Source organism: Diadema antillarum, unplaced genomic scaffold (assembly GCF_040938485.1).
Source record: "Diadema antillarum isolate AM-2024a unplaced genomic scaffold, OU_Dant_1.0 seq00000143_RagTag, whole genome shotgun sequence".
Classification (NCBI taxonomy): domain Eukaryota; kingdom Metazoa; phylum Echinodermata; class Echinoidea; order Diadematoida; family Diadematidae; genus Diadema; species Diadema antillarum.
In genome coordinates this window covers 14,147-39,216 of record NW_027271219.1, presented here as the reverse complement: position 1 = coordinate 39,216, position 25,070 = coordinate 14,147, and the positions used below count along the sequence as shown (strand labels likewise).

At 37.1% G+C, this 25,070-nt stretch overlaps 2 protein-coding genes across 2 annotated transcripts in view; one reads left to right on the top strand and one right to left on the bottom strand.

The window, feature by feature from the left end:
- LOC139727683 (NIPA-like protein 2) overlaps positions 1 to 7,225 on the bottom strand; it is a 32,845-nt gene extending 25,620 nt beyond the window's left edge. Inside the window, 4 exon segments of the mRNA XM_071638662.1 lie at positions 3,841 to 3,972; positions 3,975 to 4,035; positions 5,205 to 5,273; positions 6,516 to 7,225. Coding sequence (XP_071494763.1) covers positions 3,841 to 3,972; positions 3,975 to 4,035; positions 5,205 to 5,273; positions 6,516 to 6,608 — 355 coding nt within the window. The 5' untranslated portion in view covers positions 6,609 to 7,225.
- A 6,494-nt stretch (positions 7,226 to 13,719) lies between these two features.
- On the top strand, positions 13,720 to 20,045 carry LOC139727709 (uncharacterized). Its single transcript, XM_071638688.1, has 3 exons — positions 13,720 to 13,740; positions 15,402 to 15,502; positions 18,323 to 20,045. Exons 1-3 carry the CDS (start codon positions 13,720 to 13,722, stop codon positions 20,043 to 20,045), a joined length of 1,845 nt encoding a protein of 614 aa, XP_071494789.1.
- The last annotated feature ends 5,025 nt before the right edge of the window (positions 20,046 to 25,070 follow it).

The window sequence follows — 25,070 nt, the reverse complement described above, 5'->3', positions numbered from 1 at the left end:
GAAGACAGGCAATGATGTGATACACTGTATTTATGCCAATGAGAAAGTGAAAGGATTAAAGATAATTGGATTTTAAACCATATCCAGTACCCCCTACAAATACCTGCACAATTTCCACAGGAGTAACATTAAATTGTCTTTTCTGAACTTTCATGTTCAAGTATATTGACTGATATGTTTTACATGTGAAGAATGATGAAATTGAAATTTCATGAATGAATTTCACAGATTCAATGATAATTTGTCTCTTTCTAATTGTGTGAGAAGATTAACACTAGGGTTAAATAAAATGAATATGAGAGACCAGTTTTTATGTTATACTCCACGCCTAAATTCTACCGCGGTGCGCCATAAGATGTACAGGGCACATTGCTGCTACGGAGACCTAATTTTTTGCAATCGGTGATAACGACCCAAGTGCTATTTCAGCATTATCATGACTTTTGCAACGTAATGGCAATGGTGAAAGTAACACTTTTTAAAATCATTGAGGAAATAACAGAGAGATAGTAAAATTTTCATATCATTGACAGAGTTATAGAGAAAATGTTTAGCTGGGTTAGGAAAAGATGCAGCTTCAATTCTTCTTTTTTAAGTTAATAATTCCACATAGGCAAACTTCAACTTGGCGCACAATGTCGGATTTTAAACCGCATCATTTAAATACATGTAAGAACTACACATATTACACTTTCATGTATATATCTCAAAGTAAACGCACCTATCCTGTAGTTTTAAGCGTGTGTCACTTTGAAAATGAATGAATGTATCCTTTTTATGCTTTACAATGTAATGAAATGAATTCATGTAAAAGGAATGCAATGGGTCTTCTGCAATGTATGCTAAGGTATAGAGGTGGCGGGTATAATATGTTAAAGGACAAGTTCACCTTCATAAACATAAGGATTGAGAAAATGCAACAATATTAGTAGAACACATCAGTGAAAGTTTGAGGAAAATTGGACAATCGATGCAAAAGTTATGAATTTTTTAAATTTTTGTGTTGGAACCGCTGGATGAGGAGACTACTACAGCTTGTGAGTCATATGCGTACAACAGTACAAAGAAAATATAAAAGAAAATTCAACATATTTTCACTTTTTTCGCATAATAAAAGAGCAATTGACTTGCCTCTTTCTAAAGGCAGGGGGAATAATATTACCCATAACATTTATCGGTAACGAGTCAGGGGGATGTGTACTTTTTTCAAAAGATGGAATTTTGTGAAATTCTCTTTATATTTTCCTTATATTGTTGTACGCATGTGACATCTAAGTTATTCATACACTGCAGTAGTCTTCTCATCCAGCGGGTACTGCACAAAAACTTCAAGAATTCATAACTTTTGAACGGATTGTCTGATTTTCCTCAAACTTTCAATGATGTGTTCTACTAATATTGCTACATTCTCTCAATCCTTATGTTTATGAAGGTGAACTTGTCCTTTAATGGACTAAACTTTGATCACTTCCGACTTCGGGCAAGTAATTTGATAGCTTCATACTGAACGAAGCAAGATCATGCTCAAGACCATTTTACCACTTCCTGCAACAAAGCTTCACAGACAGACACACATATACCAGAGGCGGATCCATTGCAGGAATTCCGTAAAGGGGAGGCGCCTTTGCAAAATTTGAGCGGGGCTCACGCACCCCCCCCCCCCCCCGTTTTTCTTTTTTTTTTCTTTTGTTTTAACCAAAAATAAAGAGGGGGCCGCGCCCGGTGCGCCCTCCCCCGGAATCCGCCACTGCACACACATAAGCGCACACAGACATACATGAAATATCATGCATCTGTAACCACTGCAAACCACTGCACAAGACAGCAGCTTTCCAATCACTGTGCACGTGTGGCGTTGTGAGTGAATCCTACTCCAGGCATCTACTAGAGTGCGGTACCCTGTTTTTTAACTATTCACAGCCCAGGGGCGGATCCAGGAATTCTGTAAAGGGGGGGGGGGGCGTGACTAATATTTCTGGTGCCACTTCCGGGTTTCAATTCATTTTTTCTTTTGTTTTTAACGAAAAATAAAGGGGGGCGTGCGCCGGTTGCGCCCCCCTCTGGATCCGCCACTGAAGCCTGCACCTTTGTCATCAATTATGAGGGAACAAAAGGACGACAGAATCAGGACATGCAGTAAAGCATAGAATAGTCAAAAATGCACAGAGTGGTTGTAGGTACCAGCACTTCAGCTTTACCTTGAGTGGTAAGCCTTCAGGGCAGGAAAAATAATCATACATGTACAAAGAAACGCATTATGGTTAATCTTTTCAAAAATGCATACGGACGTGAGACATTATTACTGGCTTCGATCGGGATAAGGCATTTTTCTTTCCTGTCTTTTTGGGTTGAAGTTAACGTAGACATGCTGAAGTCCACATTATATTCTCTTTCAATACGTTTGGAAAGTACTGAGGTTCGACTTGATATTTTAGTTCAATCCATCTTATTCAAAATTGTGCGGATGCGAAAAAAAAACCCAACATTTTCATCACATAGACAGTAACAACGACTAATGGATGATAGTCATTACCTGGTTATGTATTCGAATCTCTAAGACTTGAAAAATCAAATCTATACATTTTATAAATATATACTAGTCATGACTTTAACATCATCTTAAAAGCTGCACCTTAAATACAGGAGAATACTTTTTTTGGCTTTGCTGTCCTGCATTTTCAGCAATTTCAAAAGTTTTGTTCAACATGAAATGAATTTCATGGATAAATTAACAAAATCAGGGATTCTCCTATCCCCTATGACCGTGTCATCACTAGCCCGTTGAAATTAAGCATTCAGTCAAATATACATTATCTTCCCTTTTAAACTTTTTTTTTTTGCATGTAGAGGCACTACTCACGATGGCAACACATTATTTTCACAATATCTATAAATCATCTTTTTCCTGCCAATGCAGCAATCTTTTACGACTGTGCCACATAGCCCTGACTGCTGCTTTCCGACTGTGGTAAGAACCAACCAACCAACAAACCAACAAACAAACAAAAGCAGGGTGTTTGCAAGTGGTAACAGGTGCCCATCCAGGCAGAGAGTTTGATAATAGACTTATTAATTTTGTAATATGATATCACCGATTTCTTTCTCATTGTTATCACTGGTGCAGGAAGGTGTATTTTCCGCACAATTTCTGGGCGGGTCTTGGCAGGATGCATTTTATGCAAAGAGTTCACGAAGAGTTTTATCGCAAAACGACCTAACTCCATTCTTCTTAAGTTGAGATATTTGTGATTAATGCTGCTAAAAGGAAAATAGTAAGAAAATACAGGATATTTTCAATCATAACTTCTAGAATATCTTAGGTCACAAGTGAGGTATTACTGGAAAGGTTTAACTTTGCTCTTATCTGATGATGGACTTGTCTTTGAAATGTTTAAAAATGGCGCTTAGCTCATTTTGCAATAAAACTCTTCAGATATACATAACTTTGGAAATATGACTGAAGGACTTTAACGATATAATCAAAGGGTTACAATATTTGCATAATCTAACAAACATAGTATCTGTATATCTATTCATTTATCTATTTCTGACATCTACGCAAGGGAATCCATTTACCAGACATAAATTATTGTAGGTGATCTTCTTCATGCAGGGCCCTGCTAAACACAACACTTATCATATGGGACACGTGCATTATCAATGATTCAATGCTAATTTTTCCTCTTTTTTTTTTTTACAAAGAAAAAGAAAGTTGAGGAGACACCTTTACAGGTACTCTTATGCTACTGGGGATTTTTCTTTACAGAAGGATTCTACCCATATGCTGCGTGCTGATAGCAAAATATCAGCAGAACTTTAAAAACTCGAAAGTGGACTTACCCACAACTGTTGTTGTACCAAGAGGTGCGATCACAGAAGCGGGGCCGAAGCCGTAGGCCAAGAAATTACCCCCCTCTCCTAGGATCATGAGTCCAATACCAAGCCACCAGATCCAGCTTTTGAGATACTCGCTGTGTCCAAGAGGGTCAAGGCTTGCGATGCTCTTCTCTCATGGATCTTCGTCAGAGCATATTTCTGGTGCAGCCAGAATATAATTCGACTTTAGGAACCATCATCAAATGGATTCAAATTGAACTAAATGGTTTGAACGGCATCTACCATGTATTGAATGTGTTTTTCATCTTATTCATACAGACAAGGAGTTGTCTAAAGCTGTGCATGCAGGTAAAGTAACTTTACGGGGAATGTAAGCATGGTAATTATTGTTGGATTAAAGTATATCAGAATGGTATTTTATGACGTGTTTAGCTCAAATAGCAATAAGAGTAATAATGTTATCTTCAGATCCAAAGACAGATTGTATCCATTAGGTAACATCAGCTATGTGTCGGATGGGATACTAAGACAAAAATTTCCTCAAGTATGCTGCATTATACAGCATGTTTCATCTTCGCTGTTTAACTATCAACAACATGTTACAAAACAAGAGAGCATCTATAGTCAAGGGCATTATTGTTAATAGCCTATAGCTCAGGTTCTCCTATAAGGGGGATGCTCTATGACAATAGCAAGTTAGATATATTATGAAAACGTTAGACTGTAGAACATCCATTTAAAAAAAAATCATTAAAATCGAAGTACATGTATTCTCATTCTCAAGATTCCCGATCGACTTAAACTCTTCAATTTAGATAATAAAAGGACTTTTTGGAATGCTGTCATTCTCGAAATTCTCAAGTGTAATCAGTATTGCAGCGTATTCCTAAGGCAATGCCTTTAGATGCATGTAAACAAAGGATTGGTCTACATCAACACAAGACTAGAACATTAGTAAAGGAAGAGCATCTTTCTGCAGGTATCCCAGAGTGAAAAGAAAAAATCTAAAAATCGAATACTACTCTGAAAACTAACTGCTCTGAAATCTGTGTCGCATTCATGAGGAACGTATTCAGCCTTTCACATGCAATCTGCTTATTCTCATTTATGAACATTTAGTTTTACGACAGCTAATGTATAAAGTATTTGTGTAGCAAGAAAGTTTGTGTACATGTTGATAAAAGTGTGTGAAGAATATGATGGACAAACATACAATGTAGAGGTATGTAAACATTAATTCCTAATCAAGTACAGCGTATTGCCACACCTTATGTATCACCTTAAACCTTACGAGAGTGACACAGACGTCAACATGTTTTGTATATATCTATATATTCAGGAATGTTGGAACTCTTTTATTCTTTTACCTGTATATTCATGGAGACGCTGATCATAAGGTTGCCTCCAATGGCCAAACATACTCCTAACACCAGTGACTACAATCACAGGGAAGAATAACAAAAACAAAGATCATAATAGTATCTGACCGAATCAAAAGCCCATTTTGTTGTGCAACAATCATAAGGGAAAAAACGGGAAAAAACAAAAACAAACAAAAACAAAACAAGGATCAAGAATGGCATATGACCCAATCAAAGATACAATTTTAAATCTATCTTACTTTGTTGTACAATACATATTATTATATTCAAATTCATGAAATTCTTCCATCGAGATGTTTGGGTACGCACACTCATGATTTCTTTTATCATGGCTACTACTAAAAAACACTGATCAATTCGGTGCTTATTTACGTCGATGTAGGGCAGTCTGTCAATCAGTTACAATATAGAAAAATATAATATACATAACATGCAGACGGAGAGAATAACACACTTTTTAGCATAATGAATCATGAATATGCTTCTCTTCCACAACGGGCAATACAATTATATAACATTAGTTATCAAACTGGATTGCCAAGAACATAAAGGTGGTAGCCCTGCGCCCATATTGCCCTCCTCCACCTGTACATAAAGTGAATAACTAATAATTATGCACTTGAAGGATACTTACCACCGTGACCACACTCACAGCAAGACAATAAGATTTTCATTATTTCTAATAGTCCTCATAACACAAATTTACACCCAGGATTTTTTCTTAAAATTGCATGACATACAATTATTCCACAACTATTTTGCGTTAATCTGATATGATTATCTCTATTAAGTCATCAATGCATGAAATTAAAGAATTCTGGTAAAGGCTTTAACTTGTGCAAGGTTCAATGGACATAACGGAGTAAGCTCACTTTCCTGTTACTTTGGTAAAGAAGCTGTCCCCCCCCCCCAAAAAAAAAAAAAACACACACAAAAAACACAAAAAACACAACAACGAACAACAACAACAAACATATATATATATATATATATATATATTCATATATTTGATTGGTAGCTTCAAACTCTGATCAATCTTACAGCTACATAAACGTGGAAGAAACAACGAATATTCTCTCGATCACTGGCCTAATAAACTGTCGTAAAGCATGATTGAAATAGTCTGACTTATTGGATGGCATGTACATGCAATGTAGAAAACTACCAGATGGATCTTCTCTTAAGTCGGTGTGTGTAGGTCATTAAAGTATGCACTTTCTGTCAGCCTGTCATTGAAGATTAAGCCTACATAAATGAACTTCCATTAACAATGTAATCACAAGAATACAAACGAACCGATGGTACGAGCGGAGTCGAAATTCCCAGGTTTGATCCCGGCGGATCGGATGTACTACCATGGCTTTCCGTGGCGGGTGAAGTTACAGACATCTCGCTTTCCCCTTCTTCCAATGGGCCAGCGTAGGAACGTCAAAACTGGTAGACGCCGATGTCCGGTTTACCGAATACGACGAGGAGAAGGTTCGCTTGATTTGTTACGGTGAAACATTATATCTATGACCGGATTTTCGGTGCGTTGATTTGTAGCACTAAAGTCCATCGTGGTACTCCATTTCACCCGTTTCCTGCCTACCGTTCTCTCACGATCTCTCAGACAATGAACACTAATTTTCACCTCCGATCACATCATCTCTTCAGTTGTTCTTTTCCCATAGATTTGGTCCGTCCATTTGGTTTGACTAATCCCCGACAAAAGTTGACGCTACCAAGTAGGCCTACCGACTGTGCGGCAGGTTTAGTAAAGGAAATCACAGGTGTCTACTCCAGAAAGGGTTGTGGGAAACTTCAAATATTCCTCGACTTTTTTTCAGTCCATGACCATCCGAGCGTGCGAATACACTCAATACGTTTGCCAAGCGAACCGCATCTTTTTCTTATACCTAGTCCCCGCGGCAACTCTCTTCAGGGACGGTAATTCAGCTTTCAGCCTCATGTGATGCAAACAAAAACCTATGGAACAACTTGAAATTTGGCGTACCGCTAACAATAGCTCAAAGAACACTCCCAGATCGCATGACTGCCCATAGAGCCTAGGGAGCCTAGACATGCCATGCTGTCAGTACGCAGCAGCTGATCGAGACACACCCACAGTTATGTCTCCCTCTAGTGCCTGGAACACGCATAGGGGACTTCCCTTCCTTATATTACTTTTACTTCAACGATGCGGCTGGAGACGAGGGTCGGTACTGTAAGAAATCTGCCCAACAACCGCCCAATATCCTGGGACTTTTACGTTTATCTGACCTCATAGCTTTAACTTGTTCTGTGCCAGTGAGTCAAATGAGCACAAATGTTCTACATAAACCTATAAACAGGAAATACACGTGGCACATAAATGGTTAAAGGCATAATTTACCATTTGCAGATGAAACAAAAACCCAGCATTAGTGCTTTGAAATAGTTCTAAAATATGAGTTAGGGATAGAAACAACCACTGTGAAAATTTGAAGCAATAAAATCGATGCTAAGCATTGTAAAATATACAAAATTCGAAAAATAGATATAATAAAAATGCTTCCAGACTAATCCGTCTACAGTTATGGTTTATTGAAAAAATTACTCATATTATTATCTCCTTATATTTTAGGCTTTATTGCAAAATGTTATATGGTAGGATGTTTTGTGGTACAACAGACCTACGCATATGCATCAAATGTGATATCTTGAACATTTTTATAAATCACTGCTCCCAAAGGTAAATAGGACCTTTAATGCAGACGTGGACACCCTTAATTCAATGCAATTCAATTGAAATGAAATTTTTATTCCAATAACACAATCATGTTTGTTGTCGATACAGATTCAAAGAAAACAAAACAATTAATCAATTTAAAACATCTCTTCTTTCATTTCGATCAAAGACCTGCCGTACATTTATGGCACAATTTACTATTTGCAGATGAAACTAAAACCCAGCATTAGTGCCTTACAATAGCTCTAAAATGTGACTAGGTATAGAAACAACCACTGTAAAAATTTGAATCGGTAAAATCAATGTTAAGTATAGTTGAATATACAAAATGTGAACAATAGTTATAATAAAAATGTTTCCAGACTAAACCGTCTACAGTTAGTGAGAAAAATACAGATATCTCCTTATATTTTAGGCATTATCGGAAAATTGTATATGATAGGATGCTTTGTGGTACAACAGACCTATACATATACATTAAATCTCATATCTTGAAAAAATTTTAAATCACTGTTCCTAAAGGTAAACAAGACCTTCAAAGTCTGCATGAATATTGTAGTTCGATAATAGGGTTAAACTGAGATGGGAGAGGAGAGCCAATGGTCAATACAACATGGCTTGTGACAGGGGCATAAACTGCCAAGTAACGGCGATTGAAAACATGATGTTTACAAAATAAAATTGTTATGTTTGATAAACAACTGCTATCAATCATGTTTGTGCAACTCAAAATCATTGTAAACTTGACTTTGGTAAACAGAGTTATGATAGTAAGAGAAATGAATTACAAGAGGCGATAATTTTCTATCTGCATTTTATTTCATGCATCTAAACATGAACGTATGCTGTTTTTTTTTTACGTAGTATTAATACAGGAATGATGCAAGGCAGAATCCTACAGGATATAGATCAAAGGGGATTTGTGAAACACTTTATTGGATAATAATATAATTACATTTTCATTGTAGAACGCTACAAACTTTTTAAAGTGAAGGTCAAATGGACATTACGATCAGAAGATTTTCCCCATTGTTAATCATGGACTGCATTTGACAAATTTTATGGAGTCACAGCCATTTTTAAACACAGCTTTCAAACTTCAATACCTTTGTTTGAACAATGTGTGAGAGGACCCTGGGATAGTTTGATGTTCAACAGTTAGTGTTATAGGAACTGTTTTGAGAAGTCTGCATAAAGTGAAAGTTCTGGCATGATGGAGCTGCTTTCTTTATTACAGCCCAGTGCTATCATTTGCAGATGAAAAACAAATTAAGTTTTAGTGCTTCAAAACAGTTCTAAAAAAATGAAAAATATTAATCAGTTTAATAGAAGTCAACTATTGTTCAATGTACAAAATGTGGACAACACTTTTACTAAAAAAAAACCTGTTAGTATAAACCCTCTACAGCTATATGGTTTTATTCTTATGTCATATGTCATATCATTCTTCTCCTTGTTGTTATTACAAATATAGATATTGATATTAATATTAATATCATTATTATGAGTGTCATCATTCTTTAAGGATTCTTTTTCAATAGCAGGGTCCACCATGAACGCTAGGTAGCGGGCTTGCTTTTTCGACCCTCAGGGCCATTGAGCTGTTGGGAGGAGAAAAAACGTGCGGCAGCTCGACGACTAGTCGGCAGTGAAGGTACTTTTTGATGGCCGAAGAATATCATAACAATGCAGATGATGTAAATATATGAGTACATGCATAATATAGGGTGGAAATTACAATATAGGTGGTAATGAGAAAAGGTTTAAAGGGATGGTACAGTATTGGTGGAGATGAGAATTGGGCTTTTAAATTTTTGCGAGATACCAAGAAAACACTTATGAAATAGTACAGAGCATACCATTTTAAGAGGAATTCAAAGTTTATTTTAATGAAAATCAGGTTTGGAATGACTGAAACATCCAAAAACAAAGTTAAACAAAGAGATCGTAAAAAAATGTGGGTCCCACACTTTATTAGAATCGCTCTGTTTTGGATATCTCAGCTATTTCAAAACCAATTTTCATCATTAATAAACGTTGAATCTCTCATGGAATTACATGCTCTTTCAAATTTCATAAGAGGTTTCTCATTATCTCACCAAAATATGTTAGAAACCTGATATTAGGTCTCAACCAAAACTATATACGATCCCTTTAAGAAAAAGAAAAAAATGGAACCTAGCTACGTTATGAAGATTGGCTCTTATACCTGATGAAAAGACAAAGTGAATACACATGCCAAAGGTGACCAGGGAGGTACCTCCCTGAGGTGGCGCATGCATAGAATGTAGGCCTACATACCTATGCGTTGATGATGTCTTGTGACAAGTTTACATTCGTTTGTACACAAACTATGACAAAAATCGTGTTGTGGGGTCAATAATTTAGCATCCTTTTCCTCCTAAATGTAACAGTTACAAATAATAATGCGGCTTACTGCAGCACTACAATAATGATTTGTGGTCATGTATACCTCTTAATTTTACTGATTAATTTATTTTCAGACCTTACTTAAGGTCTTTGTACAGGTACAGAACTGTATGTATAAACGGAGATTCCTGATATTATATCAAGAACACTAGACTTCTGTCAATTTGCCGTAATGTAGTTGAGACTAACATTGCTGATTTGTGGAAATATGGGGAAAATCGAAATTCCATGTCTTTGTTATTTGGTCAGATCAAATAGCTCTTGGAACCTCTGCCATGTCATTCGCTTGATTTTACGTAGGCATGGGTGTGGAATCGCACCGCCAAGTGAAGAAAGAACGAAAGGAAAATAAGAATCGATCGCTGCAAGCCAGTGTGCTCGAATGGTGGCGCTATTTTACGTCAATTATGGGGACGTTTGGCGATATGACTTTTACATTTGATTTACTGTATATTGCAGTGTGTCATTTTGATGGGCTAAAACAAACAGGAGTTTTTCATCATTAATCATGTCACAATGAGACTGTCTCCTTTTTCTCCTTCGCTCTCATGAATAATAATGAATACAACAGTGTGTAGACTGACAGATAGATAGACAGGTGATGATGGAAAGATTTAGATGAGTAAACACATGCTGTTTGCATGGCTAATATCACGTCAACAGGGGTGCGAGGAAATAATGTCACAAATCTTGCAATTATTCAGATTTCTATCCTTCTTCGCTGCTGATGTCATGTACTAGGAAAGACATTTTTTTTTCAAGTTAGAAAGACAGAGTGAGAGTGATTAAGAGTGGGCGATGGGGTGCTTGGTATAATTGTCTTTTCTTTTAATATCTCTTATTCCAACAAAATAAATGGGGGGGGGGCGCACCCGATGTGCCCCGCCCCCTGGATCCGCCCCTGTTGACCTCCTGTACGTCCTCAGTCAGGTCAAGCTCCTCATAGAAGACAATATAAACAAAAGAAAACAACACTATCGCCTTTTGCGGAGGAAAGTAGGTCTACTGCTGTCTGGGGTCACCTGGTTCAAGTACTCGAACAGTCGAATCTCTCTCCCAGTCTTCACACTACTGCTGTTTCTTCTTCCTTATACATCCCTGTCCGGACCATTTTGACTCATTCCTCGCACAGACCAGAGAATTCCGGGTGCTTGGTATCACCATGTATCGTGGTAGGCGGAAATCTCGTCGGAAATGCTGAGTGTGCACCGCTGCTACACAGAACCGCGGGGTGTCCCCGGGACCTGTGGTGTGTTATATTTGTGGTGTCCAGCCTGGATTTTGGAGTTTTATAGTCCGTGGGAACGATATACTGTTCTTCCGACATTCAATCATCATCGCTGCCCCTATTTCTGCATGACACATTTTCAATAATTTATCGAGTAAGTATTATTGTCTGTAATCAGCCCCTCAACAACAGTGTTATCTTAGACACCTACCATTTTGTCACAGATATGACTCTCCGCCGAAACATTACATTGATTAGATATAAGTTCCCCTAAACAACATTGCAATACCAAGAAATTATATGAGTCCCTATGTTATGTGAAGTTAATTAGCGCATTTATGAAGTTGTATTAAAGCGTATGGTGGTTGCAGGAAGTACTGTACCCTACTATAGTATTGCATGGACATAATGATAGCCTCCCATGCACCTATACGTTCGACATTACGATACAAACAGGCGATCTGACATTTTAACTGGATCAGGGCGAATGAGAGGAAGAAAATGATTGATATGTCTTTCACATCATGGAAATATGGCGCATGCATGGGTCCTATCTATGCGTCGGTACTAATTGGTAATCAAAATACACAGATAGTTTTTATATCATTTTTCTGCATGGACATGACACGTCTGTAGCCAGCTTACTTTGTAATGATTGGGGTGTCTATCGATTCTATGCCAAAGTCATTGCTCACAAACTATATAGGCCTACTTGTATTTTAGCTTGATGTCTCGCGCCAAAGGGTTGCCAAATCGCCTTCGTGGTCAAACTCAATTTATTTTACTGTCAAATGTAACCAAACATTTCTCATAGCGAGATTTCACGACCAAAATCAATCTATCTAAGAATTGAAATTCAGGAAGGGCCTATACGCATAGGCCCTTATATGAATGATATTAGTTCATGAACAATGTCGTGTCATACAACAACAAATGATAATATTTTTGCCACAATTCATAGGCATGATGAACTTCACCACAGCACGTAGCATCTAAAGCCCTCATCATACCTGGCTGCCAATCTAAAAACAGATATCATGGTTTATTGTCTAAATGCTTAATGAAATTATTTCAGCTTTATTTTTTTTCTCACTTCAATTAGTCATAGTATGTTGTTTTTGAGGCCCTTTATTAGGTCTCCAAATTTGATATAATTGATAAATCATAATCTATGATTGTTTAACTGCTGTATTGAATTAATTCATTTTGATGTTGTTGTTGTTGTTGTTGTTGTTGTTGTTGGCTACCAAGAAATGACCACCACCACCAACAACAACAACAAAAACAAAGTTAGTGTCGACCTTGCGTACGATCACTTGGGTTTCCTACATTCAATGTCATTTGTCATGGACAAACAGGCTGCGAAACATGTGTATTATCAATGCATTATGATCACTTCTGTATAATGGTTTTAATGTTTGAATGTACATGTATACGTGTATGTACGGATGTATGACTACGTGTATTTGTGTATGATGTATAATTATATATAATGTGTATCAATAAAGACATAATTATATTCACTTCTCAAAGATAAGTGTGTATATACTTTTATAAGACAAATGATTTTATATGCGTTTACAAGCTAACGGTATTTATAAGGGAAGGAGCTAGTATTCCTCCAGATTACTGAATATCGTCTAAATAGCTCATGAAAACAATACTGTTGACTATGAGTGAAGAGCATGCATAGTTATTGCCCTATGTTATTTGATTAATAAAGTTCACCTGAGACGCAATATCCTTGGTATGTGGTACATATTCCTCCCCTTTCATTGTTTATCTCAAGTTTCGGATAAATTACGTCTTTTCATGATTTGCTGCCTTCGTCTATAATCAAATGACCTTTGGGACTGTCGAATGAAAAAGATGCAAACAGTTAGACAGTGAACGCGCAGGTTCGACAATATAGTATTCTGCAGTCCAGTTTGAAGCAATTTCTATGTACATCAATGTATTCCTTCACTAACATTTCGACTACAAATGATAGACTGGATTGTTCTGTTCTGATTTTTTAATCTTTCTGTCCATGTTGTTTATCTTTGCTTCAGGGTGACTTCAGACGACAAGAGAAAATACATTTCTTCTTCTTTTTTTTGGTCCTATAGTGCGGGCTACGTCCTTGAAGGAAGATGATTCGTATGGGGAAGAGGGTGAGTGAAACCATGGAAACAGGGCAAGCTTTGTGCACCAACCTGAACTAGCATCATTTTATCTACTGTTTCTATTTTTGTGATGACAGCCAACTGTTGCTCTCTCTCTCTCTCTCTCTCTCTCTATGTATAATATTATGTTAACAAATGTATTATATGAGTGAAAAGTGAAATTCTGTTCTTAGCTTAGTTAAGACCAAACATTAGAGAAGAAGAAATCAAAATTGTGAAAAAGTTACAATTATCAAACGGCCGTAGACACACAGTATATGAAAAATAAGCATATAATATATATATATATATATATATATATATGCATAAGTATTGGAACAAGTTCGCGTGGTTGACTGCAGGTTCATCCGTATTTATTGCTACTCGGAGTTTCATGCAACCTCCATGAGGCGCAATCATCAGGCAATAATAATAATTATTGCCTGATGTTTGCGCCTCATGGAGGTTGCATGAAACTCCGAGTTGCAATAAATACGGATGAACCTGCAGTCAACTGCGTGAACTTGTTCCAATACTTCTGTCTAAAGCTCTTCCTTTGAGGATATCGAACACTCTTCATAGAAGGATAGAATCACCAAGTGTATATATATATATATATATATATATATATATAATATATTTGTATTTACATGATTCTTAATATTATGAGTGTGAATGTGTGTGCGTGTGTGTCGGTGTGTGTGAAATTGACTAGTTGTATTTTGTCTGCGCTTATGGAGAAGATCATGATTACCAATAAACAGTAAAATGCGATGTAACGACTCTTTGCCCGCTTTCACCGTGTTCACTTGAACCTTTTTTTTTTGTAAAGGAGGTTTAATTCCGATTTGTTTTAACGTATTGAAAACTTGTTAAAGGACAAGTTCACCTTCATAGACATGTGGGTTGAGTGAATGCAGCAGTATTAATAGAACACATCAATGAGAGTTTGAGCAAAATCGGACAATCCGTTCAAAAGTTATGAATTTCTGAAGTTTCTGCTCAGTCATGGTTGGAGGAAAAGACTACTATAGCTTGTGATGTCACATGAGTACAACGATATAAAGAAAGAATAAAGAAAATTCAACATATTTCCATTTTCTCGCATAATAAAAGAACACTCGACTTCTCTCTTTCAGAAGGCAGGGGGAATAATATTACCCTTAACATACGTCAGTAGCAAGTCGAAGAAATGTGCACTTTATTCAAAAAGTAAAGTTTTGTTAAATTCTCTTTTTATTTTCCTTATGTAGTTGTACGCATGTGACATCATACACTGTAGTAGTCTTCTCTTCCAGCAGTGACTGCGCAGATACTTAAAATATTCGTAACTTTTGAACGGATTGTCCAATTTTCCTCAAACTTTCACTGATGTGTTCAACTAATATTGCTGCATTTTCTCAATCCTTATGTATATGAAGGTGGACTTGTCCTTTAATGTTTGCACTTTTTTTTTTGGGGGGGGGGAGGGTTCTCCTCTGTCTAGGAGTCCAGCCTGATCTTTCTGAAAGGGCCCCTAGTGTTCCTGGCAGCTCCGATCTCCTAGTTGGATTCGAACCCCGGGTCCGAAGTCCATGTGTTCAAAGTTGTACCACAGTCCTCCCATCAAAGAGCAGTTAGACCTTACATCAGTGTTAATAGATCTTGATGTGTTTACCCTCCTCTGACAGTCCTTGGGCAAGATCACCATCATCTTGCTGACGGGGCTCTTGGTTTTCCTAGCCGCCCTCTCCGTCTGGACACCGGGCACCGAAGAAATGAAAGACAACAGGTACATAATTCAGTAAGTCCGTCCATCTCCTTACATCGGCACTGCCTTCATTGTCATAAGTTTCCATGCTAATTGTCATTTGTAGAACCAAAGAACGGAACATATGTACAACAAAATGTCAAGACACGTTTATGATACATTATTCAACTGGTATATATATATATCATTCATGATACGTCCATCCTGGTCTTTTCATCGGCATTGTCATAAACATCCATTTCTAATATAGTTTGTTTGAATTGCCACTTGTGCGACCTAAGACGCCTCACGTACAACAATACACATTTACGACACAGTGTTGAATGGGTAAATATAACTTTAACGTTTATCCTCTTCTTATTATCTGCATTGCCAGTAATACCATTATCATCATTATGATCATTATGACTATTATTGTGGATATTTCTTAATACAATTTTGTGACTTTGTTCGACCTAGCAACAAGTTGCTTACATTCTATAACAAAGACACAATGATGCAATATTCATTTTCATTTCAATTCATATCGGCCTTGACTGATTCGTTGTTCAGCATGAACAAATCAACGTCGTTCCCGGACTTGCAATGCCAAAATAATTTAATCCATGTGTTCAAACAAGGATTATAGGCATATAAAAAGGTCCGAAGCTAATCTTCACGTCAGCAGTTGATTATTATTTATTATTACCTATACGAGGTAGTTTTGCGAGGCAATTGCAGTTGGTATTTTGCAGGGTCAAAAGGTCAGCAGTCAATATTCGTTGGTATTTTCCGGGTTTCGCCACTCACTTTACACAGGGAGATGGGAAGAGAAGGAGTGGAATCTCTCTTCCCACACCCCTACTTTACATGTAAACATTCCGATCGACCACGAAAAGAAAACAATACAAGGACGTCGCTGCGGTGTCGGTTACACACACCGCAGAAGAACGCCGATAAATCAACTCATGAGGTCGACCACTTCCAGCAGCACTACGCGTCAAACAATGACTAGTCCATTTGTGCTCAATAACTGCACAGTGATCATCAGTTACTGCAACTCTCCAAATTGAAACAGAAGCAAAAATAAAGTGTAAAAGCGTTCAGATATTTGAAGTTCGGCTGTTACAACTACATAAAATATGCATCTTTGAAGTTGGAGTTGAATGATATACATTGATGAACAATTTTTCAATTATTCGACATGTTGGTGATGATCTACAGGTAGTCAAATATGGCTTGATCTATATCATAGTGTATAGCCGTATTCACATATTTTCCAAATTTACCTAGGGAATAGGTAATGATTATGATATTGACTGGCCTTGAGGGAGATACCAGATAAATATTGCCCGCACTGAAAGAATATTGCCCTCGTCTTCGACTCGGGCAATATTCTTTCAGTTTGGGCAATATTTCTGGTATCTCCCCCGAGGCCAGTCAATATTATATAATTTTCATCAGTTGATATTGGCTCGGAATATCCACGTAGATGATATCATCCCTATGTTTATCAGCTTTATCCTATTAGATATCAACACGCTACAAGAAAGGGACACACGTTCTTGAAAACAAAGACCCCAAAAATAAACTGTCATCATGACAAACTATGGTTATGTTAATACTGTTATACATTGTACCTTGATAGTCATTTTTAATCATTGCCAGTAAAGAAGAGATTACAAACGATCTAATTTTGGCCGAAAGCATGCCTTAATTGCCGGCCTGTGCTTGCGTAAAGGTATGTATATTTCTATAGAACGTACAGAAACTAACACAATTTCATCAGAACAGTAACAAGATTAAGAATAATATGTTCAAAACTATTGTTTCCAACATGAAAATACATAATGGTATAGGACATACAAAAATCTATGGCAGCACCTTCATAAATTCGAGATTAGTTTTTAGGAAGAACATTGTTTGTTTTTGTCGTTTCTTTTTCAAACAGCAGTAGCCACAATCAATCACAAACAACTGTCATAGCCCTCATGGTAGAGAAATTCACCACAAGCGTTGATTTTTAGATATCTTTTTTTTAATAGTTTTATTCAATATCGATATTTCATTCAAATACAAAGATTCTTACTGTTATATTGAAATCATAATTTATGCCATTTTGCCTGGCCTGACCACACTGACGACCACTGGGGAATCCTTTATATTATTATCACTATGTCAGCCAAAAGTATTAGTGTTTCTCAGTCATCACACACACACACACACACACACACACACAAACATCATCATCATCATCAGCAGCAGCAGCAGCAGCATCATCATTACTTACATGACCGTCTGGTCCAACCATCATCACCTTTATCATCATTCTGGAACACCAGCATCTCTGTAATCCACTAGTACTCCAGTACCATCAGCATAATTGTCGTTGTCATACTGAAAGAGAATACTCCCATAAAGCTCTTAATTGGTACAGATATTTGAAGGTGTGGATATAGAGTAATTCCAACATTCTCATCCTCTCAAGTTGATTGGATGACTGCAAGCCGCTGCATCATTCTGAAACTGTAAGATATTATTACGGTCATGATCATGGTTATATAGGATTCACATGTAAGGCTCGATTCTCCTTATCAGGAATTATGATTGTTATTGTCAAAATAATCATGTTGAAAAAGATCTTTAAATTTATCCGTTTCATCCGGTTACCGTTTTGTATAATGATTTATAGATCCATTGCTGTGTGTTTCTTTTTTTCTTAATTTTGTTGTATGCTTTGATAAGACAGAAAAGTATGAATCGTAGTGTGTAGACCGCTTTTCAACTCTATTCACATTATGTCCGGGCAAATATTGGTAAGAGCTGACTTATATTTTGTTTTGGTTTGTTTTTTCTTCACAGATTGCGTATTCACCCAGTCAAACCCGGCAAGACAGCTGTCAGAGATCCCAAGAATTTCGCTGCCAAAAAAGCAAGCGCAAAGTTGGTCCGGGCGCGAGGACCAGGCCCCAACAAGCTCCTATCGCAGAACGTCTCGTGGCGTCGCAAGAGCGTTTTGAGCGGTCAACGTGGTCCAAGTAAGACCAACATTTCCCTTAGGCATGCCAACGTTTCGCGACAGATGCCACCACGCGCAAAATACAACGTGCTCAAAAGTAAATCTGACATTCGCGCAATGATGGAGAACTTGAAGAAAAACAAGGAACAACGCATGAAGGCTATGTCCCCGCCCCAAAATAAGTCAGAGCATCGCTTGGTTTCGAAGAGTCGGGGTGGATTCTGCCTGCCGCACTTCAACGTGGCCTACATCAAAACGCATAAAACTGCTTCAACCACGCTGCAGACAATTGTCAATCGATTCGGCTTGTTACATAATCTTTCGTTTGTGTTAAACAAAATCAGTCCCACGAATGGACATCTGGTTTATATTCCAGTTACAAAATATTCTCCAAAGATCTTCTTCCTTCCTCCTCTAGGCCACGACAATAGCAGCTCAGAGCGATTTCGGTATAACATGGTGGCCGTTCATTTACGTTATAATCGATCAGCGATGGATTCGTTTATGATGCCAGGGACTAAGTACATCAGCATTATTCGAGAACCCAGTGCTCACTTCGAATCTGCTTTTAACCACTTTAGGTTCACCGACAGCTTCTCGCCAGCTACGAAATGCAGGGTCAAAGGCCGCGAGATTCAAGAGTTCATGCGAAAGCCCGGATATTATCGGCGTCAGCTGAAGAAACTGCCGTGGGATACCACTCGTGGTCTCAGATGGTATTATGCTCGAAATAATCAAATCTTCGACCTCGGTTTGGACTCCAAGTATCACGGCAATGACACGGAAGTGCGACAAACTGTCGACACGCTCGTACACGATATGGATTTCGTCCTCATCAGTGAGTACTTTGACGAGTCGCTGGTCGTACTTATGAAAATGTTATGCTGGACCTTCGACGACATCGTCTACATATCTAAAAATCAACGCATAAACCGAATGGAGCTTGACGAACCTACCAGACAGAAGATTCGCCAGTGGAACAGGGCGGACGTGATTCTCTACGACCGTTTTAACAAGACGCTGTGGAGAAAGATCCGCGAGTATGGGCCAAGCTTCGGCCACGATTTGGCCACATTTCGCAAGAGGAAAGAAGAGGTGTTTTCCAGATGTGTCGGCAACTCAACCATCAAATCGCACGGCATGTTCAAACACAGGGAGTACACCCCCAGTGCGAATTCCTCCACCTTTTGCACCTACGTTGCTGAAAGCAAAACGCGACTTTTCCACAGGATATGGCTTCGGCAGGCCGGCTCGTGGAATGACAAGCTAAAAGCAGCGAGGCTGAAGGCACTCAAGCTTCAGAAGATGAAAAAAGAGAAAATGAAAGAGAAACAGTCGGGAGACAAAGTTGTAGTCGACGCGCAACAAGATCGACGCGCTAATTATGTGGCCAATCCAGATGGCGTAAGAACAAGAGAAAATGAAGATGATGATGACGATGATGACGTTGAATCAATCCACAATGAAGAGGAACGAAAACCCGACAATTGCCGGAATCTTCCGGAAGAAGACATCAATTTCGCCAGCTCAGAAGGAACTAATCTGGTATTTCCGGAGGAAATATAATTTTTTACATGCAAGTCTTGAATAATTGAACTTGGACTTCACTGGGCTGTGTTTCTGTTCTTCTGGTGCTTACAATGATGCACGATATGTGAATACCCGCAAATGTGCTGCATTTCCATTAACATTACGAGCTTAAAACCGGGCATTATTTGTTTTATGAAATGGATCATGCGTTATGATATCAGCTGGTAGAAATTTGTAGTGCAAATAACGGGGTCACTCTTCGATATACCGTGCAGACGACCATCATAGGAATCAGTTTAGGGCTCGTCCGCGCGCACAAAATAATAATCCAGCTTCACGGAGCAATCGGTAGTCGTCGCAGCTAGGATAACAAGCGCAGTCAGCAGTGAAGTAATCTTTTTGCTCCACACTTTTCTTACCATACTTTGCATTATCGAGAGAGAGAGAGAGAGAGAGAGAGTGTGTGTGTGTGTGTGTGTGTGTGTGAGAGAGAAAGAGAGAGAGAAAGAAAGAAAGAGAATATCCCTTGTTTAAACACTTTGGAAAGTAGCAGATATTAAATGAAATCTGATGGTGCAAATTGTTATGCAATAACAGAAGTGGAGGTTGTAGTTGAATATGTTGTTTTTAATTGAAAAAACGTCAAACTACAGTTAGTGTTTCTTACTTGGCCCTCCCCCACATGCAGATGAGCTTCCAAAAAACAAAACAAAACAAACAAAACCAAAACAATTGCGCGTCTGTGTGTGTGTGTGCGCGTATGTGTGTGAAGGTGTTTGTGTTTCATAGTGAAAAAAAAACCCTTGCAGGAGTTACAATGTATCACAATTGCCATCGTTTTAGTTTGATATGACTACTGCCATTACATGCGTAACTGGTTGCTATGTATTCGGATTCGATTTAGACAAGATATGACTTTTTCGACTGATACATTGTTCGTTTGTTATTATGATAATCGTTATGATCATTTCTCGTTAAATAATGGATCGTTAATGATGATTTTATGAATTATATTCTATAAGCATATGTTTCTATATCTTCAGTTCCATATGCTGCCATTACGCTGCGTTGATGTGGCAACAATATAATACATGATGCAAAATGTCTATAATATGCCAAAGTTGCGACCATTCCATCACTGCGAGGGCAGCTGATGCGGGCAACAACGACAAAAAGAAAGATAGAGGGAGAAAGGATTAAGAAAAAAGACGGAAGAAGAAGAAGAAGAAGAAAGTACTTTTCGAAGGTAATTTTGTTTCCACATTATAATGATACAGCGCTTTGTCAGAGACTTGCCTTATACGATTCATGATATACTATTAAACTGATGTGGTGATATCTGCCAGTAATAAATACGTTTTTCTCCTAATCAATACCTATTAACTTCTTGCGTTGAGTTTTGTTTCTGTTTTGTGTTGTGGTGGTAATTCAATGCCACTTGGCATTGGCGGAATTAATACCTTTCCGTTACTTATCCTGTTTATCCTACCTTTTTTGCATTGTGTTTTGTTTCTGTTTTGTGTTGTGGTCGTAATTGAAACAAAAAAATAATTCACTGGTTGATTGTTATACTGAAATGAAAAGTAACGTCCATCATGAAATGCTCTCCTACTCATATTGAAAAAGATAAGTTTCTGGTGTTTTCATTAGGAAAATTTAAGTATCTGTATACGTTCAGATGGGGAAGGGGTGGGAATAGAGAAAAGAGGGGGCGAGTTGAGTTTTGGGGAGTGGAAGGTGGGATAGATATACATTGTATATTATAAACAGATGTATCCTTACGGAAGGGAGGGAAGGAGCATTTTTTTTTCTTTTCTAATAACATTTCATTTAATGAACATTGAGATGTTAGATTAAGCAGAATGAATGTGTTGCTTTTTTATGACAAAGACACACACACACACACACACACACACACACACATACATATATATGGAGAGTTTGTTCGCAAAAACCGATAAGTCCATTTTTGAAGATTTTGAAGTATGGATGTCATCAGGTACAAAATAATACCTTTTAAATGATATATTGGTCACTACATATAAAGGTATATTTTTGAAGTTATGGTCAAAAGAAGCAAAAATTTTCGTATTATTCTTTTTATGTTTCTTGACCTTTAATCGCAAATATCTCCATTTGGCAAATATGGACTTATCGGTTTTGCAAACAAACTCTTCATATATATATATATATATATAATGCATGTATCGCTTTGAAGAAAAAAACAGCCTAAATAAATGATTCAGTAATTGTTTTGATATTAAGAAAAGATCTCAATGAGGCATTTTGGAATGGAATATTGACTTTTTAGATAACGCAGTTATGATTGTGAAATTAGTTATTGGTCAGATGATAACAGTGTAAAAATACTCTAACTATATTGTTTTCTTAAATATTTTGGTTCCGTTGGTGAAGACTAAAACAATATCATATTTTGAAATCAAAAAGAAAAAAACAAAATACTGAGTCACGTCTTTTGCATGCATCTGATACAAATCACAAAGATAAGGAACTGTGTACTAGTATTCGGTTTACCTTTTCTTTTCTTTTTTCCTCCATATCTGAGTGTGCATTATATATTGTGCGATAATCACCTTATTTTTTTTTTTTTGTAACAAGGTGGCATACAAAGTATGGCTACTAATTTGCCCTGTCACCTCGGAATGATGGGTTTATAGCTCATTTAAAAAGAAAATAATACAATTATGACTATCAACTCAGTGATTTACTCTTACAACCATGACAATCGTCTCACATTAAAGGGGTGGTTAATAGCACTGGTTGAGGTGAGGATTCAGCTTTTAACTCTTTGCGAGATACTTAGAAAGCACCTCACAAAATATTAAAAAAGAACCCTAACAATTCCAAGAGGAATTCAATGTTTCCTTGATGAAAACCGGCTATATACTAAATGGCTGAGATATCCAAAAACAAAGTAAATCAAAGTGATCCTACTCAAAGATGTGTCCCACCTTTACTTAGGATCGCTTTATTTTGGATATCTCAGCCATTTCAAAACCAGATTTCTTCAAATAGACTTTGAATTCCTCTTAGAATTGTTAGGGTTTTTTAAATATTTTGTGATGTGCTTTCTAGGTATCCTGCAAAGAGTTAAAAGCTGAATCCTCACCTCAATCTGTGCTATTAACTATCCCTTTAATGTGAGACGATTGTCATGGTTGTAAGAGTAAATCACTGAGTTAATAGTCATAATTGTATTATTATTGAATAATGATGTTCTTTCATATTTCATAAAAGGTTTTTCATTATCTCAAAATACTATCATCAAAAGAAGTTGGAAATCTGAAGCCCCATCTCAACCGAAACTATACCATCCCTTTAAAGCTTGTTACTTCGAATTCGACGCCATTACTTGCAGAACTTTGAAAACGGAGACATCCATTACAGTTAATAGAAATGAAAGTGTGTGTGTGTGTGGGGGGGGGGGGGGGTATTCTGATGCTCAATTCATAGCATGACATCTGACGGGGTAATAAAACACTATGGTAACAAAGAAGATTTGCTTATTTATCATCGATGAATCACATGTTGTACGATCAATGATAAATATCATGTGAGAGGCAAGGCAGTGTCAGTGTGACCTGTCTGTCATATACTCTCTCTCTATATATATACATATATATATATATATCTCTATCTATATATATTATATTATATTATATATGTATAAAATATATACATATATGAAATATAATATATGTAGGATATATACATGTATATAACACGTACATGAAATTTCAATTTATTTCGGAAAACATTTTTTGACCAGTCCTTATGAGTATTCATATGAGCGAGTTGATGATGTCATACCCTCACAATTTTTCATATCATTATATATGAAATTCGGAAAAATTTTTATTTTTAGCTAATACAAGTAAAGGCATGCATGTTTCCATACCAAGATACAAGAGTAAACATTGAATTTTTTCTGTTTTTATTTGGATGGTTTTAAGACAAGTCTTATATCTATGCAACTGAAATATGTCATTTATGTAAAATTAATGAATAAGAAGAGAGCATGACATCGTCAACTTGCGGATTTCAATATTCATGAGGACTGGTAAAAAAAAATAATGTTTCCCGAAAAAAATATGAAATTTCAAAATGTTAGGCCTATATCTTTCTAAAATCTTATTTGATTTTAGTCATTGTTGTATCATTCTGTAGGGAATATTTTTCTCTTTCTTTTGAAGTTTATTCAGTTTTGGGGTGGATTTTCTTTTTAAAGCTGCAGATAACAAAGACAACAATATTTTGTAAGCCATATGTGATAACTTTCAAATCGTCAGACTCATTATACGTGATAAGTGCAACACAATTGATTTTTTTTTTCTGTTTGATTACAACCTCACTTCAACAAAAATGTGAAGATGGCGTTTATCTGTTTGTGTGCGTGTGTTTTTTTCTTTTGCATTCAGACCCTTCCACGTCAAGCTCTGCTTGTGATAACGGTCCCGTCTGTACTAGTGATTTCTCCTTTGTTCATGTATAAATACGGACGTATGCCGTAACATGTTGCTTTGATTCATAATCTATGTTATTACAGACTGATGTTGTTATGAGATTGACATTTCTTATTATTGATTTGTATGTTATACTGTACTCTCCTTTTTTTTGCATACTCCGTATCACTTTGTTTTCAAATGTTATTGTATTTGGAAAAAGACAACGCAGAAATAAACCAAACTAAATCTTTAGTTAGTCTCTTCATAGACTCTACCACAGCCTCAGTGCACTATTCTCATACTTTGAATATTCGTTATGAACTCAACGATATTATAATTATGCTCATATAAGCCTAGGCCCTCCTTGTGTAATTATATGGCAGGGCTGCCAACTCTCACTCATTGAGAGTGAGACTCACTCATTTTGGTCCTTTCTCACTCTAAAACTTTATTTCATTTGCATGCATTTCTCACTGATCTCACTCATTTTGACTCCTAAATTATAGCATTGGCCTATGGGAGTCTCACTCTCAACTAGTTTCCAGTGTTGGCAGCCCTGATATGGCCTCCTTCTTGTCTTTTTTTTTTACCTCGT